The sequence below is a fragment of the Lonchura striata genome, chromosome 31 (genome assembly GCF_050655825.1).
Source record: "Lonchura striata isolate lonStrDom1 chromosome 31, ASM5065582v1, whole genome shotgun sequence".
In the NCBI taxonomy this organism is placed as follows: Eukaryota; Metazoa; Chordata; class Aves; order Passeriformes; family Estrildidae; genus Lonchura; species Lonchura striata.
In genome coordinates this window covers 4476724-4493727 of record NC_140733.1, presented here as the reverse complement: position 1 = coordinate 4493727, position 17004 = coordinate 4476724, and the positions used below count along the sequence as shown (strand labels likewise).

At 47.5% G+C, this 17004-nt stretch overlaps 1 protein-coding gene across 1 annotated transcript; it reads right to left on the bottom strand.

Annotated features, from left to right (window-relative positions):
* Positions 1 to 1109: 1109 nt before the first annotated feature.
* Positions 1110 to 5287, bottom strand: LOC146764771 (olfactory receptor 14A16-like). Its single transcript, XM_085563828.1, has one exon. It carries the CDS (start codon positions 3560 to 3562, stop codon positions 2630 to 2632), a length of 933 nt encoding a protein of 310 aa, XP_085419954.1. The 5' UTR covers positions 3563 to 5287; the 3' UTR covers positions 1110 to 2629.
* Positions 5288 to 17004: the final 11717 nt, after the last annotated feature.

Here is a 17004-nt window from a genome sequence, read left to right as displayed (position 1 = left end):
GGAGGATGGACATATTTCAAGAAAGTAATCTTAAAGGGGAAGGAGCAGCCTGTCCCAGTGTGGCAAAAGATGAACTGATGAGGAAAATGTCTGTCCTGTCTGCCCATGGAGCTTTTGTGGGAAGTCAAGGGAAAGAAGAAGGTGCATCAACTTTGGACCGAAAGTAAGGCAACTTAGCAAGTGTTTAAGGACGTTGTCAGGTCACGGAGAAAGAGAAGTTGAGAGGTGAAATCTCAATTAAAGCTTAACCTGGCCACTTCTGTGAAAAACAATAGAAAATGTTTCTATAAGTAAATTAATAGCAAAACATCGGATAAAGAGAACCTCTACTATTCTTTAATGGATGCAGTGGAGAATACAAGAACTAAAGATAAGGAAAAGGCTTAGATACTTAAGACCTTGTTTGTCTCAATTTTCAATATTAGGACAGGTTGTCCTCAGGACAAGAATTCTCCTCAGCTGGTAGATGGTCACAAGGAGCAAAACAGCCCCCTGTAATCCAGGAGGAAGCAGCTGCTGACCTGCTGAACCACTCAGATGCTCACAGGTGGATGGGATCAGATGGGATCCATCCTAGGGGGATGAGGGAGCTGGGGGATGAGCTCCCCAAGCTGCTCCCCATCATTTACCATCAGTCCTGGCTCACCAGAGGGGTCCCAGAGCACTGGAGGTGCCAGTGTGAGCCCATCCCCAAGAATGGCTGGAAGGAGGATCTGGGGAGCTCCAGGCCTGTCAGCCTGACCTTGGTGTCCAGCAAAGTTATGGAACAGATCACCTTGAGAGCCACCACAGGGCACCCACAGGATGGCCGAGGGGTCAGAGCCAGCCAGCGTGGATTTAAGAGGGGCAGGTCCTGCCTGAGCAACCTGATCTCCTTTTATGACCAGGTGACCCACCTGTGGGTGTGGGAAAGGCTGTGGATGTGTCCATGTGGGCTTCAGCAAAGCCTTGGACACTGTCTCTGACAGCATTCCCTGGAAAAGCTGCAGCCTGCGGCTTGGGCAGGTTCCCTCTTGGCTGGGAGATGGAAGAGCTGGCTGGAGGCTGGGCCCAGAGAGGGGTGGGGATGGTGCTGCACCCAGCTGGTGTCCAGTCCCTGGTGCTGTCCCCCAGGGATCTGTGCTGGGCCCAGTCCTGTTTAACATCTTCACCGATGATCTGGGTGAGGGGATTGAGCACACCATCCCCAAATCTGGAGATGACACCAAGCTGGGTGTGAGTGTGGATCTGCTGGAGGGCAGGACAAGAAGACACAGCCTTCAGCTGCAGCAGGGGAGGTTTAGAATGGACAAGAGGAAGAAGTTCTTCACAGAAAGGGTGAGTGGGCAGTGGAATGGGCAGGCCAGGGGGGAGGTGGCAGAGTCACTGTCCCTCTCCAGTGGCACTCAGTGGCATGGTCTGGGTGACAAGGTGGTATTAGGGCATTGGTTGGACTTGATGATCCCAAAGGTCTTTTCCAGCCTATTTGATTCTGTCATTCTGTGATGATTGGGACACTCTGGGGCCATTGTGAGACTGCAGGGCTTTGTGGAACTAAGAGGACCATGGTGACACTGTGCAGCCCCATAGAACCAGGGCTCCATTGTGGTGCTCTGGGGCCAAATGGAACCAGGGAGTCCTCATGACACTGGGTCCTGGTGGAACCACAGAGGCCATGGTGACACTGCGGGGCCTTGTGTGACCAAGGGGTTTCACCACTGTGACACTGCCAACCCAAGGAGAGCATTGGGAGAGACCAGGGCCCAGTGGAACCAAGGGGCCCTTCTGACACTGCGGGGCCTCATGGAACCAAGGGGACATTGTGACACTGAGGGGACTTGTGGAACCACAGAGAGCACTGTGACAGTGTGGGACCTCATGTGACCATGGGTCCTCTGTGACACCCTGGGGCCCCATGGAACCAAGGGGCCACTGTGAAACTGCGGCACCAAAGAGAACATTGTGACACTGTGGTGCCCCATGGAACCAAGGAGTCCATTGTCACATTTTGGGGCCCACCATGGAATCAAGGACAATTTTGCAGATGACACCAGGCTGGATGTGAATGTTGATCTAGTGGAGGGTAGGAGGGCTCTGCACAGGGCCCTGGACAGGCTGGATCCAGGGCCCAAATCCAACAACCCCTGCAGCGCTACAGACTGGGGACAGAGGGGCTGGACAGCAGCCAGGCAGAAAGGGACCTGCAGGGACTGATGGACAGCAGGCTGGACATGAGCCAGCAGTGTGCCTAGGTGGCCAAGAAGGCCAATGGCTCCTGGCCTGGATCAGGAATGATGTGGCCAGCAGGACCAGAGCAGCTGTGCCAGCACAGAACTGCCCCCTGCTCTGCATAGAGACATTGCTGCTGCAGCTCCAGAGAAGGGCAACAAAAGGGGCATCTCCGAAGAAAACTCTGATTGGACATCATTTAGCTCCTTTAAAACCGCCAAGAGCACAGCCCCTCATTGACACAGTCTGTGGCCACAGGGAAGGTGGAGGTGAACAAAATGAGAAATGGCCCAAACAATGACATTTCTTTGTGGACAACAGTAAAATGTAAAACAAAGAAAAAGAACCTCCAAATGGAAAAGAACAAGAAGTATCAAAGATGACTTTTATTACAAGTGATTTGCAGAAATTGGCCAGGAGTTTAATGTCCCTGGAAGCATCCAGTCATCAGTCTCCACAGTGCAGCCTTGAGCTCCTGGTTCCTCAGGCTGTAGATGAGGGGGTTCAGGGCTGGAGGCACCACCGAGTACAGAACTGACAGGGCCAGATCCAGGGATGGGGAGAAGATGGAGGGGGGCTTCAGGTAGGCAAATGTGGCAGTGCTAAGGAACAGAGAGACCACAGCCAGGTGAGGGAGGCAGGTGGAAAAGGCTTTGTGCCGTCCTTGCTCTGAGGGGATCCTCAGCACAGCCCTGAATATCTGCACATAGGAGAAAACAATGAACAGAAAACAACACAACGATAAACTGACAGTAACCACAGGAACCCAATGTTCCCTGAGGTAGGATTTGGAGCAGGAGAGCTTGAGGATCTGGGGAACCTCACAGAAGAACTGGCCCAGGTCATTGCCCTGGCACAGGGGCAGGGAAAATGTATTGGCTGTGAGCATGAGAGCATTGAGAAAGGCACTGGCCCAGGCAGCTGCTGCCATGTGGGCACAAGCTCTGCTGCCCAGGAGGGTCCCGTAGTGCAGGGGTTTGCAGATGGACACGTAGCGGTCGTAGCACATGATGGTCAGCAGGAAATACTCTGCTGAGATGAAGATCAGAAGGAAAAAGAGCTGTGCAGCACATCCTGTGTAGGAGATTGTGGTGGTGTCCCAGAGGGAATTGTGCATGGCTTTGGGGACAGTGGTGTAGATGGAGCCCAGGTCGCTGAGGGCCAGGTTAAGCAGGAAGAAGAACATGGGCGTGTGCAGGTGGTGGCCGCAGGCTACGGCGCTGATGATGAGGCCGTTGCCCAGGAGGGCAGCCAGGGAGATGCCCAGGAAGAGGCAGAAGTGCAGGAGCTGAAGCTGCCGCGTGTCTGCCAGTGCCAGCAGGAGGAAGTGGCTGATGGAGCTGCTGTTGGACATTTGCTGTGGCTGCACATGAGCACCTGTTCATGGAGAAAGGACAGGGACAAGTCAGGAGAGGCTGGTTGGAGCCAAACCTGGGCCTTTCCCTGCAGCTTGTTCTGCTGGGACTCACCCACCCTTGTTCCTGCTCTGGGAAAACCTTCACCCAGGTCCCTCCCTGATCTCCGGTTGTGCTGGCTGAGTGTGCCAGGAGCAGCCAGGCCTGTGCATGGGGGCTCTCGAGGAGCCATCCCTGCCCCACTGCCCTTGGTTTGTGGCCATGTGGCAGAGGAACAAGGCTGGATATTCAGGAATTTTCACAGAAGTTTCTTTTACTGCAGAAAAGCTTGCTAGCATCTGTACTTCCAGGTCTAACAAATGGCAGGAGCTGGTTTAAGGAATTGTTTTCCTACCCACACATCATTCCTGGCTCTCTGAGGTCAGAAATCCCCAGCATTCCTGCTGCACTCAGATTTTTACACTGAGAGATGTGAGAAGCAAAGGATTCCCTGTGGCTGAGAGCAGGTGAGGGGCTGGATGGGCTTGTTCCCCAGCACTGCTCTGTTCAGCCCCCTCTGCTTCCCAGAGCATCTCCCTGGGCCTGGACATCTCCTCCTGAGAGGTGCCTTGTCCCTGCCAGTGCTCACAGAGCCCATCCCACCCTGTGTGCCCTTGGCCCGGCCCTACAGAAACCTGCCTGTGTGCAGGGCCCTGGCTGGGGCAGGCTCTGTGTGCAGCTGGGCAAGGGCAGCTCAGGAGAGCCCTGCTGGGCCCTGCAGAGGTGATGCTGCTGCTGCCCAGGGCTGAGGAGTGGCTGAAGGCCCTTTGGGAGGCTCCCAGCAGAGAGACTGACCACCCAAAGCCACAGTTCTGGAGTCTCTGTACATGTCCAAACATTCCTTTGATGATCCTTTCAACTCAGAATGTTCTGTCATTCTGGGATTACGATTCCCGTTCTGCTTCTCTTATTCTTCTGGTGTCTATAATCAAAAGAGAAAGAAAAGAATCCTTGCAACAGTGTTAGCCAGTAAAAACCAGACTTTTATTGGAAGATTCCAGGTAGCCCAGGGGCACACCCAGCCCCTGATTTCAACAATTCATTGAGGTTAATTAATAGCATATTTAACAGGAACATTCAATAGGAGATTCAGTTGCCCCAGTTATATAACCCTGGCTCAATCCATTGGAGTAGGTCTAAAGGCTTCTTTGCCTTCACTTCTTGTTGTGACTGCTCACATTCTGGTCAAAACCTAAAATGCTCTTCTTGTAGGCCTTCTTCCTCATAATAAGACTATACAGTATTTCAGGAATATATTTAGACAGTCAACTTATTCTAGTAAAATCCAAGAGATAGGTAGAAAACATACTAGACACAGCTAAGGATTACAGTTATATAAGTACAAATTTGTAGTTTAATAGAGCTAATTAAGAGTTTAATAGAGTTATGTAAGGATTCTAGATTTATAACTATATCACACCAATTTACAGACCTATGGATATATGAAAAATGTATAAAAAGCAAAACAGTTTTTGTCATCACCCCAACTTTCCCATCCTTCTCCAAGCCGGAAATTGAAAACACTCTCAGGAAAACTCCTGATCTTTACAGCAATCCCGGGCTTACCTTCTTTGGGAAGTGTCCTCTGGAGCTGTGCCCAGGCTGGTCTGGAGCTGGGAGCAGCCCTGCCCCAGCCAGCCCCTCTCAGCAGCAGCACCTGCCCTGCTCAGGGTGGCTCCTTCCCCCCACAGCTCCTGGCCAGCGCTGGGAGCAGCTCCAGGGCCGGCTGAGAGCTGTCCCTGGCAGGCAGCAGAGTCCCTGGCCCAGCACAGCGCCCTGGGCTGCAGAACCCTGCTCTGCAGGACAGCCCTGGGCACCCCTGGCTGCTCTGCACAGGAGATGAGCAGAGAATGCACTCACAGGGTCTGTGGGCATTGGGATGTTCCAGCTTTAGGAGATCACTCCAGGAGCTGCAGCTGCATTGTCCTGCAGCCAGAGGTTCCTGTGCCAAGGGCTGGCAGTGATTCTGCCCCAAGCACTTCTCAGCCCCTTCCCAGCCCTGACTGATTCAAGCTCTCTGTGCCTCTGTGCTGTACCCGGGCTGGCTGCAGGCAGTGCCCCAGCCCTGCTGGGCTGGGAGAAGAGTTGCTCAGCAAGAGAAATGTGCTTTTGAAACTTTTCCTGGTTACCAGGATCACCCTCTGTGCCAGGAGCCCAGCCCAGCTCAGCAGCACAGACACAGCACAAGGACTTTAATGACCCTCTGGGGCTTTGTGCTCAGGCCCTGAACATCAGGCCTTGAGAGGGAGCTGCAGAAACCTCTCCAGAACTCCAAGTCAGACTCCAACTCCAAAGTTTCTTGGACTTTTAATGGGTCCCACTGAGGGACACGACTGAGAAAGTGTCCCCAGGCCCCAGGCAGAGCAGAGAACTGGAGGCACTGATGCCAGGTGGGGGCAAAGAGAAGCCAAGTCTTGGTGCCCTGGGGCACAGCAGGGTCTGTGCCACCAAGGGCTGTGAGGAGACACCTTGTCCTGAGGCCCTGGGGCCTCCTGGCACAGCCCCAGCCAGGCTGGGCACTGTCACCCCCTGGTCCTGCCCTCAGCATCCCCCCCATGCCCACATCCCAGTGGCCTCAAGGATCTGCTGGAAGGAGTCCCTGGGGAGCCTTGGTCAGGAATGGCCCTGGGGCTCCTTCATGTTCCCAGGGACTGCAGGTTTTTCAAAGGACTTTGGCTTTTGCTTTTGCCTTGCAATTTCTGCAAGATTTCTGAAATCATGGCCTCCAGTATTCTGCTTTAATTAGTCCCTGGAGAGGCCTTGTCAGGAGCAACACTCAGTGGGGCCCATTAATGCTTCAAGGTACTTCAGTTATTTTAAGGCACTTGGTGTTGCCCTTTTGATACAGACTCTGTGAGAGGTTTGTGGAATCATGGCCCCAATTATCTGCTTTAATGAGTCCCTTGAGAGCTTTACATTGACACTCAGTGGGGCTCATGAATACTTTGAGATTCTTAACTTTTGCAAGGTACTTTGGATTTTCCTTTCCACATTGAGAGTTCTTTGTGCCATTTTCAGTCTCTGAGAGGTTTTTGTGCCATCCTGGCCTCCAGTTCTCTCCTCCAAGGACTCCATGAAGAGCCTGTGGTATAGATGGACCTTTGTGGGTCCCATTAATGCTTTAGACTCCAACCACTTTGGGGTTTTCCTCTGACTTTGACTCCAGGAAAGGTTTGTGCAATCTCCTCTCAGTCCCTGAGGTTCCAGGGCGCAGCTCCAAATGTACCACGGGGCTCATTAGGATCATACATGTCCTGACAAACCATGGGTCTGCCTCAATTACTCTCTGCTATCATGCAGTTTGTCAGGAAGTTTCTGTAGGGGTTTTGGTTCACCATTTTGAGATATCTCAGCCAATGCTTCAATTAGTGTGGTGGATTCAGTGTTGGCTAATTACCAGTGCATTCATGAGAATATATTTCCTCATTTCCTGCTTTGAGATAGGATTAGGAGAATGGCAAAGTAGGCTCAAAATTTTTAAAAGGGTATAAATAAAATTATATTTACAATAACTAAAAAAAGAGTAATACTAATCAGAACAAAACTTTCAGAACACTTCCTCTCTCCATACAACCTGACAATGTAAAGAGACAAAACCTAAAATTTTCAGTCAGTTTACCAGCTCTAAAATAGTCTTTCTTCACTTCACTTAGGGAGAGAAGTTCTTCTTGTTAATGTTATGGAGACTTCTCTACAAGAACACAGTTTTCTCATGGCTTTTCATTTCCACAAATAACAGCTGCCTGGAGAAATCTGCCGTCGTGAACTCCGTCCTGTTATAAATTGAGGTGAATAATTTGATTTGGCCTTTTAAGATCAATTAATAATTTTATTAATTACAGCAAGCGATAGCAAGCAAACAGCACTGGGTTCAGCTAGGAGCCTGGCTCCGCCAAAAGCTGACCCCCTTTCTTTCTCTTCAGTCCCTTTTTATCCAGCACAAGTGGGGGTGATGGGTTTCCTTCCACTGTGGTTATCAGTTCCAGCAGCAGTTGGTTTGACAAGTGGGGGTGATGGATCTCCTTCCGCTGCAGTTATCAGTTCCAGCAGAGATTGGTTTCACAAGTGGGGGTGATGGGTCTCCTTCCGCTGCGGTTATCAGTTCCAGCCAGTCCTGCAAGATCTTTCACAATCTTTGTTTGCGGTTACCAGCTTTGCCCAAGCTTGCAAATTCCATGCCCCGACCCCCCCACTCTTTTATCTTAATTTCATACTTTTGATGAACAAACAAGTCAATGCAGTTTCTCACAGTTCCCCATTTAATCTTTTATCATTTTGTTCATCAAATAGTTTTATTTTTTGGTGGTCTAGAATCAAAGTCTCTTCTACTTCAGGATCTCCAGGGAGAGTTTCATATTTGGCTTTGATTAGCATCAGGTGTGCTGCTTCCAATCTTCTTTTTACTATTTCAATTACCTTGTTGAATATACATGGGCCAAATGTTAATCCTAACACTAATAATATTAAAGGACCCGCAATTGTAGATAGCAAGGTAGTTAACCAAGGGGAGTGATTAAACCAGGTCTCATACCAGCTCTGCTGGGCCTCTCTTTCCCTTTTCCTTTTCTCAAGTCCTGCTTTTAGTTTTGTCATGGTGTCTCGTACCACCCCAGTGTGATCTGCATACACACAACATTCTTCCCGGAGAGCCGCACATAGTCCTCCCTGTTGTAAGAATAGAAGATCTAGTCCTCTTGTATTCTGCAGAACTACTTCCGATAAGGACCTTACCGATTTTTCTAATGCTGATATTGATTGTTCTATACGTTCCAAATCTTCGTCTACAGCAATCCTCACGGAGTTAAACTCCTTTGTTTGTTTTACTAGGGAGGCTACTCCTGTACCGATACCTGCTCCCCCTGCAAGCATTAAAACTGCCACTGTAAGTGCGGTCAAAGGCTCTCGTTTTTGTATGTGGTGTTCTGGGATGTTTTGTACATTATACATATATTCGTTGGGGTGATAGATAATTTTGGGAATCACAGCTACCTGTATACAATAGTCAGAGGTTTTGTTAAATATTTCTAAAGAAATACAGGGGGTGAATCCTCCTTTTGAGCAGATCCACTTGGTGTTTTTAGTGGGAACTAGCCATTTAGCTGGAATATCTTCCCGTTTAGCTTTAGTAACAGTCTCACATATATATTCCAGGTGTGTGGGTACTCTACTAATACATTGTCCCCTTCCTGATATTGAAGCCAAAGTCATTCCTTTACCCCGGGAATCTTTCCAATTACATTGTGGGGGATTGCTACCATTAAGACGTCTCGCCTTTTCAGATATCCCTACAGCTTCGTAAAATGGAGGCCTAATATCAAAGCAGAGCCAACAGTGTTCTGTTAATTCTGGCTGAGTAGCATTTAAGACTTTATATACTCCCTCAACTAACTTCCAGAGAGTGTTAAACTGGGAATCCCCACTTGGCGGTGTTGTAGGAGTTGTAGTTTGGTTATCCGTTATCAGGTTCCTAGCTGTTAAATCCCCAACTATTACAGGATTAGGGCCCACTGCCTGTGTGTCTGCTGGTACAGGCCCTTTTTTTATGGTAAATAGGCTCCCTCTATCTTTTCCAGGTTCCCAATATTGAAAGCCCCATGATCTTCCCACCATCCATCTTGGGTCTATGGGCTCAGTTATGTTTAAATGCACAAATTGTCAACTCTCTTTCCACCCGCCCAAGAAGGCGCCACTAGAATCCTTTTGTGGAGGTGTACACCCATAGGGTCCCCATGATACTTTAAGAAATTTATCTCCTGCTGCCTGCCAGTCTGAGGCTATTGTTTCACACCCCCAGTACCCACAGAAATATTCTCCACGGTAATTGCAAGACCCTTTCCCTGGGTTTGATGCTGGACACATGTAAAATCCTGTGGTATTAAAACAGGGCTCTACAGGGGCTAGTTCACATAACTGTGGGGTAAAACTAGGGGCTCCGAATGTTATCTGACTCCGAATTACCCTGCCATCTATTCCGGTTAGCGTCCACTTAAAGGGCTGGTGCAGAGCCGGGGAACCCTCCCCTTTATGTATGATACAAAGCATTAATATACTTATAATCTGCCAATAAGGGTGGGGTCCTGACCTTGTTTTTACGGCATAATATCCTGTTTTCCCTTTTTGGGTTTGTTGCCTTTTTGGTGTTTCAGAGGCAATCAGACGGGTCGTCCAGGGGAACCTAGTACTCAGTTGGCAATAGTTGGAGCATTTTAGCATTATTCCATTGGGGGGGGACCTGGCTTTTTCCCCTCTGCCTCGCTCGCCGACTCTGGTGCTTCAAGCCGCGAGGTAAAACATCTTCTCAGCAGCAGCGGTACTTGCGGTCCCTTCCCCTGCTCCTGCCTAACCTTGTACTGTTCCCAATTTTTATCCTTGACCAGGGGTGGGTCACATGGGACCCCCTTTAGTTCCCTCCGACAACACCTTTTTAGAATTTGGGCAACAAATGGAGTGGGTTTGTTAGTATGGAAACAAAAGTTTCCTGGATGCACTCCTTTTGTGTATATTTCCCACCAATCCTCAGATTCGAAACGAACCCACTGATTTTCCAATTCCCCTAATTTTAACACAATTTTGGTTAACTTTCGTTCAGCCTTATAGCATTCTGTACAGACCCCAGTTGGCGGCCTCCCCTTTTGGCAATGGACCCACCACCGTTCTTGGCAAACTTTACACGCAAAGCACACAAAAGGATAACAATCACAATCTACCTTATTACAAATTATCAAATAATCACTAACAAGCAGGTAATCATATCCCTTTTGTTCCCCTTTGTGATCAGCTTGAATGATACACACAGAGTTCATTGGTTTTTCTTAATGGTAACCTTCAATTCCCCAGGCAGGCTGGTCACTTTCCACCGGTCATCTGTGGTGATCGGACCTTTAACTCATCTGGCATGCGTCCACCCCTTCTCGGCTGTCCGTATCGCAGTTCCTGTGGTAAGCAGAACAACAAAGGGGCCTTCCCAACGTGGGGTTAAGGAATTTTCTTTCCAGGATTTAATAAGCACATTGTCCCCTGGTTTGATTTTATGTATTGTAATGTCTAAAGGTGGCCTCTGTGTCAACATCCCTTTTTCCCTCAATTCCTGCCTTTGGCTCATAATTTGTATGATATAATGCTTAATTTGGGAATCTTTCAAGCACGGATGGTCTGTAGGGGCTTCTATATCATAAGGCCTTCTAAATAGCATTTCAAATGGGGAGGTTCCTACATCAGTTCGGGGTTGAGTTCGAATATTTAATAAAGCCAGAGGCAAACATTTGACCCATGACATCTTGGTTTCTAGCATCAATTTTGTCAGTTGTTTTTTTATTTCCCTGTTCATCCTTTCCACTCTCCCCGAGCTCTGTGGATGCCAAGGAGTGTGATATTTCCACTGGGTTCCTAAGGCCGTTAAAACATCCTTTGCGACCTTAGAAGTGAAATGAGGTCCCCTATCTGAGTCTAAATATTCAATTAATCCATATCGGGGAATAATTTGTTCTAGTAATACTTTTACTACGGTGTTTGAGGTGGCTTGGGCAGTAGGATAAGCTTCCACGTAATGGGTCAAATGGTCTACCAGTACCAATAAATATTTATATCTCCCCACTTTCGGCAATTCTGTAAAATCTACTTGTATGTGTGAGAAGGGTCTTTGTAGTAGCTCTCTGCTGTCCATTGGTCTTTCTCTCAGTTGTTGTTTATTCACTTTTTGACAAGTTAAACACTGTTAAAGTGTTTAACAAGTTAAACATTATTTTGCAAGGTTATAGACTCCTATACACATATATTTTATAGCAAATTGATCAACCAAGGCTTGTGTACCCCAGTTTTCTCATGGTTTTCTCATGGTTTTCTCATGGATTGCTTGTAGGACCCTCATTGCCATCCCTTTTGGGAGTACTTCCCGTCCGTCGGGCAATACCCACTTGCCTTCCTCTTTTTCTCTTATCCCCATCTGGCCTAATTTCTCCTTTTCTTGCACAGTGAAGGCTAGTGTGTAATCAATAGGTCCATGAAACCAGCAATGTTTCTTTCGAGGGGTATCACAGGCACAGTTTATTGAGTCTATCCCATAGTATTTCCAGCAAACCCAACACGGTGGATCTTCTAAGTCAGCTCCACAAGTGGAGTAATCCTCTCTCCTTGTGACAAGCCCTGTCCATGGCTTTAGATTCATCAGGGCTGCTCGTTTCGCTTCCTGGTCCACCAAATTGTTTCCTTGTATTGAATTTCCAATCCCTGCTTGATGTCCTTTTACATGGACAATGGCTATTTTTTCTGGCCCTCTCAAGGCTTGTAATACCTGCCGAATCAATTCTTTATGTACCAGCCCCTTTCCCTGTGAGTTAATAAGTCCCCTTTCTTCCCAGATTTTTCCAAAAGTATGAACTACTCCATAGGCATATTTAGAATCAGTGAAAATAGTCCCACTTTTTCCTTCCAATAATTTTAGAGCCCTAAGCACCGCATATAATTCGCATGCTTGGGCTGACCAGCTGGGGCTAAGGGGACCAGATTCTACTGTCTTAAATGTTTTCCCATCTCTTATAGCATACCCGGATTTCCTTTTCCCTTCCAGAACTCGAGAGGACCCATCTACATACAATTGAGTCCCTTCCTCTAGCTCTTCTTCCTCAAGATCTGGCCTTATTTTTATTTGTTCCTCTATCTATTGAAGGCAATCATGTGTTAGTTCTGTAATTGGTTCTCCATATAAAAACTGGGCCGGGTTTTGCAGGCTTGTTATTTCTATACTTAACTTAGGAGAGGAGACTACGATGCCTTCATACTTTAGGAGTCTGGCATCCGTTATCCATTTGTCAGCCTTCTGTTGCAAAACTCCACGAATGTTATGGGGAGATAAGACTTTTAGCTCACTTCCAAAGGTTGTCTTCCCAGCTTCCTCTACCAGGAGAGCAGCGGCCACTATAGCCTGTAAGCATGTGGGCCACCCCCGGCTAACGGGATCCAGGAGTTTGGAGAGATATGCTACTGGTTTCTTTTTTCCAGCCCAATCCTGAGTTAACACACCATATGCTACTCCCTCATTTACACTAATAAATAAGTAAAATGATCTCTTCAAATCTGGAATGCTAAGGACTGGAGCATTGACTAGTTCAGTTTTTAATGCTTCTAATTGATCTTCATCATTGGTGCTCCATTTCAATAACCCATCATTAGTTAATTTTTCATATAAAAATTTAACTTTTCCACTAAAATTTTCGATCCATTGTCGGCAATATCCGAAGAGTCCCAGTAACTGTCGGACTTGTCTTTTGTTCTGTGGGGCCTGTAGGGAAAGTATTCCCTGGATTGTATCAGTGTCCAATTTATTGGTTCCCCTTGTTAACCAATGCCTGAGATATTTGACCTCTTCTACAAACTGCAATTTTGACTTAGACTTTAAGTCCCTTAAGGCTTAAATAATTTAGGAGTTTTATACTTTCTTCCCTTACTTTTTTCTCCTCTTTCCCTGCAATTAATAAATCATCTACATATTGTAGTAACACCATCCCTTCCCCTAAGGAATAACCTTCTAGTACTTGTTCCAAAGCTTGTCCAAACAGATTTGGGGATTCTGTAAATCCCTGGGGAAGGACTGTCCACCTCAATTGTTGTTTTCTATGTGTATCTGGATCTTCCCATTCAAAAGCAAAATAATCTCTAGAAGTTTCCTTAAGGGGACAAGCCCAGAAGGCATCTTTGAGATCTATTACACTATACCACTGGTTTTCTGGGCCAAGTTGACTTAAAAGGGTATGTGGGTTAGCTACCACCGGGAACCTTTCACCGGTTCTTTTGTTAATTTCCCATAAATCATGTACTAACCTATGACTACCATTGGGTTTCTTTACTGGTAAAACGGGGGTATTAAAAGGGGACATACATGGTTCTAAAAGTCCCTTTTCTAAAAGCCTTTCTATTTCTGGTTTCAGTCCTCGCCTCCCCTCCTTAGATATAGGATATTGCCTAATTCTGACAGGTATCTCTGGGTCCCTAATAGTTACTTCAAAGGATTCAATATTTAATTTTCCTACACTATCAGGGGTGTACCAAACCTCTGGATTAGTCTTTTTCTCATCCTCAGCCCAGAGAGGACACAATTTTACTGTCAGTTCTCCCTCACTAATCTCTATCCCTATCCCCAGTTCAATCATCAAATCCCTTCCCAGTAAATTATAATCTGCTTCTGGTACTAATAAAAACGACCCAATTCCTAATTTGAAGTTACTTTATAAGAGTACATCCTTGATTACAGGTACTCCAAAGGGTTCCCCTTTGGCTCCAATCACCTGTATTATTTCAGATGAAATCTTACACCCTTGGGGAAGGGTCTGGACTATCGATCTTTCCGCCCCTGAGTCCACAAGGAACTCATATTCTTGCTGCTGGGGACCTATTTTTAATTTTACCAGGGGCTCTGTTCTTTCTCTTGTCCCCAGCAGATAGAGCCCCTGACACCCCTAATCTTCCTTAAACTGCTCTTCATCAGCCATCCTTTGTCGGCATTCCTGCTTCATATGTCCCTTTTTCCCACAGTAAAAGAAAACAATTCTATCTTCTCCACCTTGTCTTCCTTCATGCACCTGTCGACCAGCTCCCCTCAAACCTCCTGGGTGACCACCACCCCTCCTTTGGGGAGATTGCCTCTGTCCTTCCCTTACAGCTGCTAACATAATCTTAGACTGCTTCTTGTAGTTCTCATCCTCCCTCCTAACATAAACCTTCTGAGCCTCCCACAGTAACTCATCCAGCCCCCTTGCTTGCCACCCTTCTAACTTTTCCAACTTCTTTCAAATATCCACCCATGAGTTTACCACAAAATGAACTTTCAACAGTGTCTCTCCTTCAGGAGTGTTAGGGTCCACCCCTGAATATAACTGAAAGGCTTTTCTCAGCCTCTCCAACCACTCAGTTGGATCTTCATCCTTCTTTTGTTGTTCCTTGAATGCCTTTTGTACATTCAGTCCACGAGGGACAGCCTTCCTTATTCCCTGTATTATTATATTTCGCAAATCGCCCATATAGGTACGGTGTAACGGGTCTTGATTATTCCACTGGGGATTCTATAGGGGCCATTTCATATCTGCTAATGGTCCCTGCTGATGTTCATCATCCCAGATTCTCATGCCAGTTTCTCTAATCATTCTCCTTTCTTCTGCAGAAAACAAAATCCCTAACATGGACTGCATCTCCTCCCAAGTATAAATATTAGGTCCCAAAAATTGATCCAACCGCTCCGCCACCCCTAAAGGATCTTCTAATAAATGTCCCATTTCCTTTTTAAATTCCCTAACATCCCCTGAGTTTAATGGGACAGATATGTACCCTATTCCTAGAATCTGGGCAGGCTGTCCTGATTGCGCAGCATTTGGGTTAGGCACCATTCCCATTCCATGCTCTCTAAGGGGAAATATACCCAATTATTGCTTTCCCTTTTGTCAGGTCTGGCTTCGGGTTACTCGCCAAGGACCCTCAGGGATATTTTCCTCCAACCTTTCACCTTCCAGTCCCTCATCCTCCGATAATTCTTGGGTGGGTGCCGAGGGACCCGGGTGGTTGATTAGCAAAGGTTCCAGGAGGGGGGGTCTAAAAGTTGTGGTGGTGGAGGTGGCAATGGAAGAGGTGGGGGTGGTGGCGGTATGTAGGGGGGGGAATGTCTGGAGGTAATTCAATTTCTTTTGACCTCTTTTTCTTCCTCTCAATACTGAGAGCAAATAATTTTGCCCTTGTCTGTCCTCTTATCCAGAGGGCTGCATATTCACTTTCTTCTAGATTAAAGGGTTCTTTTGAATTAGCGTAAATATTTAAGGCCTGGCAGATCCAATCCTCAAAAGACCCAAATACCGGCCAATATAACTGATCCCCTCTTATTTGTTTCCCCCCCAAAACTTCCATGCAGTAATGAGCCATTTTTACTTTTCCTTTTCCATTCCTAGAAGGAAAGGCATTCCAATATTTAATCATTAAGCCTAATGGACTATCCTCTGGAATATGGGGAAGGTTTAAAGGGATTCCCCCACCCATGGGTTCAGCAGGCTTGCTTTTCCTCTGACCCATCTTCTGGAGTGCCTTCTCTCACACACACACTTGCTTCCCTCAATTCGTGGCCCAGTCCATCGCCGGATATGGGAACCACACTACTATGAGGTCCGCACTTGCTTGGGGAGTCCGAGCTGCCGGCTCCCCTCTCATACACCACACTCGCCACACTCCAGGATCCCCACCCCCAACCAGGCGGTCCCGTTCTCCCAGAACAGGCCTCCTCTGGACACCAGGTCCTTTGGAAAATACTTACACCACCCGGTGTCTTCGCCTGGGGCTTCATGCACAAAGATTAAGGGGGTCGCCGGCAGTTCTTTGCTTGCTATCAGATTTTAGGTTCGTCGGTCAGAGTCCGGGGAGGAGTGTCCCCATAAGGCCACTGTTAAAGCAAAGGCAGTGGGGCGCCTCCTTAGAAGACCTCCTCTCCGGGTGTTCCGATTCGAGTCACAGCACCAAATTTGTTATAAATTGAGGCGAATAATTTGATTCAGCATTTTAAGATCAATTAATAATTTTATTAATTACAGCAAGCGATAGCAAGCAAACAGCACTGGGTTCAGCTAGGAGCCTGGCTCCGCCAAAAGCTGACCCCCTTTCTTTCTCTTCAGTCCCTTTTTATCCAGCACAAGTGGGGGTGATGGGTTTCCTTCCACTGTGGTTATCGGTTCCAGCAGCAGTTGGTTTGACAAGTGGGGGTGATGGATCTCCTTCCGCTGTGGTTTTCAGTTCCAGCCAGTCCTGCAAGATCTTTCACAATCTTTGTTTGCGGTTACCAACCTTGCCCAAGCTTGCAAATTCCATGCCCCGACCCCCCAACCCTTTTATCCTAATTTCATACTTTTGATGAATAAACAAGTCAATGCAGTTTCTCACAATACTGTAGCTTTTCTGCATAAAATGCTACACTTGCTGCAAACAAACTCATAAAATCTCCACAAACACAACCCTACAATCCCGAGAATCAAATCACCACAATGCGGGGGAAGAACCACACAAACTCACCGGGGGAAGGTGGCATCTCTTAAAGTGCCCACTTTTCTCAACACAACACAGCATAAATGTCCTCACCCACGTTTCTCCACTTGTTTCACTTCTCTGAGGGGCACTCCCTGCCCCAGACGGCACCCCTAGGCTTCACCCGGTTGCTTTAGATGCAAGTAGAACTTCCCCCCTGCACTGCAGGTACACTCACTCGTTTACTTGTTCACTGTCTTTATACACCCTGCACCCACACGATTACAAACACAGTGCATTAACCACACAATGTCCGGACACCACAAGCACACAAACGTGGGGTTCATTTGGCTCGCCCCCAGAGTCTCTTGCGGTCGCTCTGTGGAACAATGAACCCATCTCCAGGCCTGCTGCT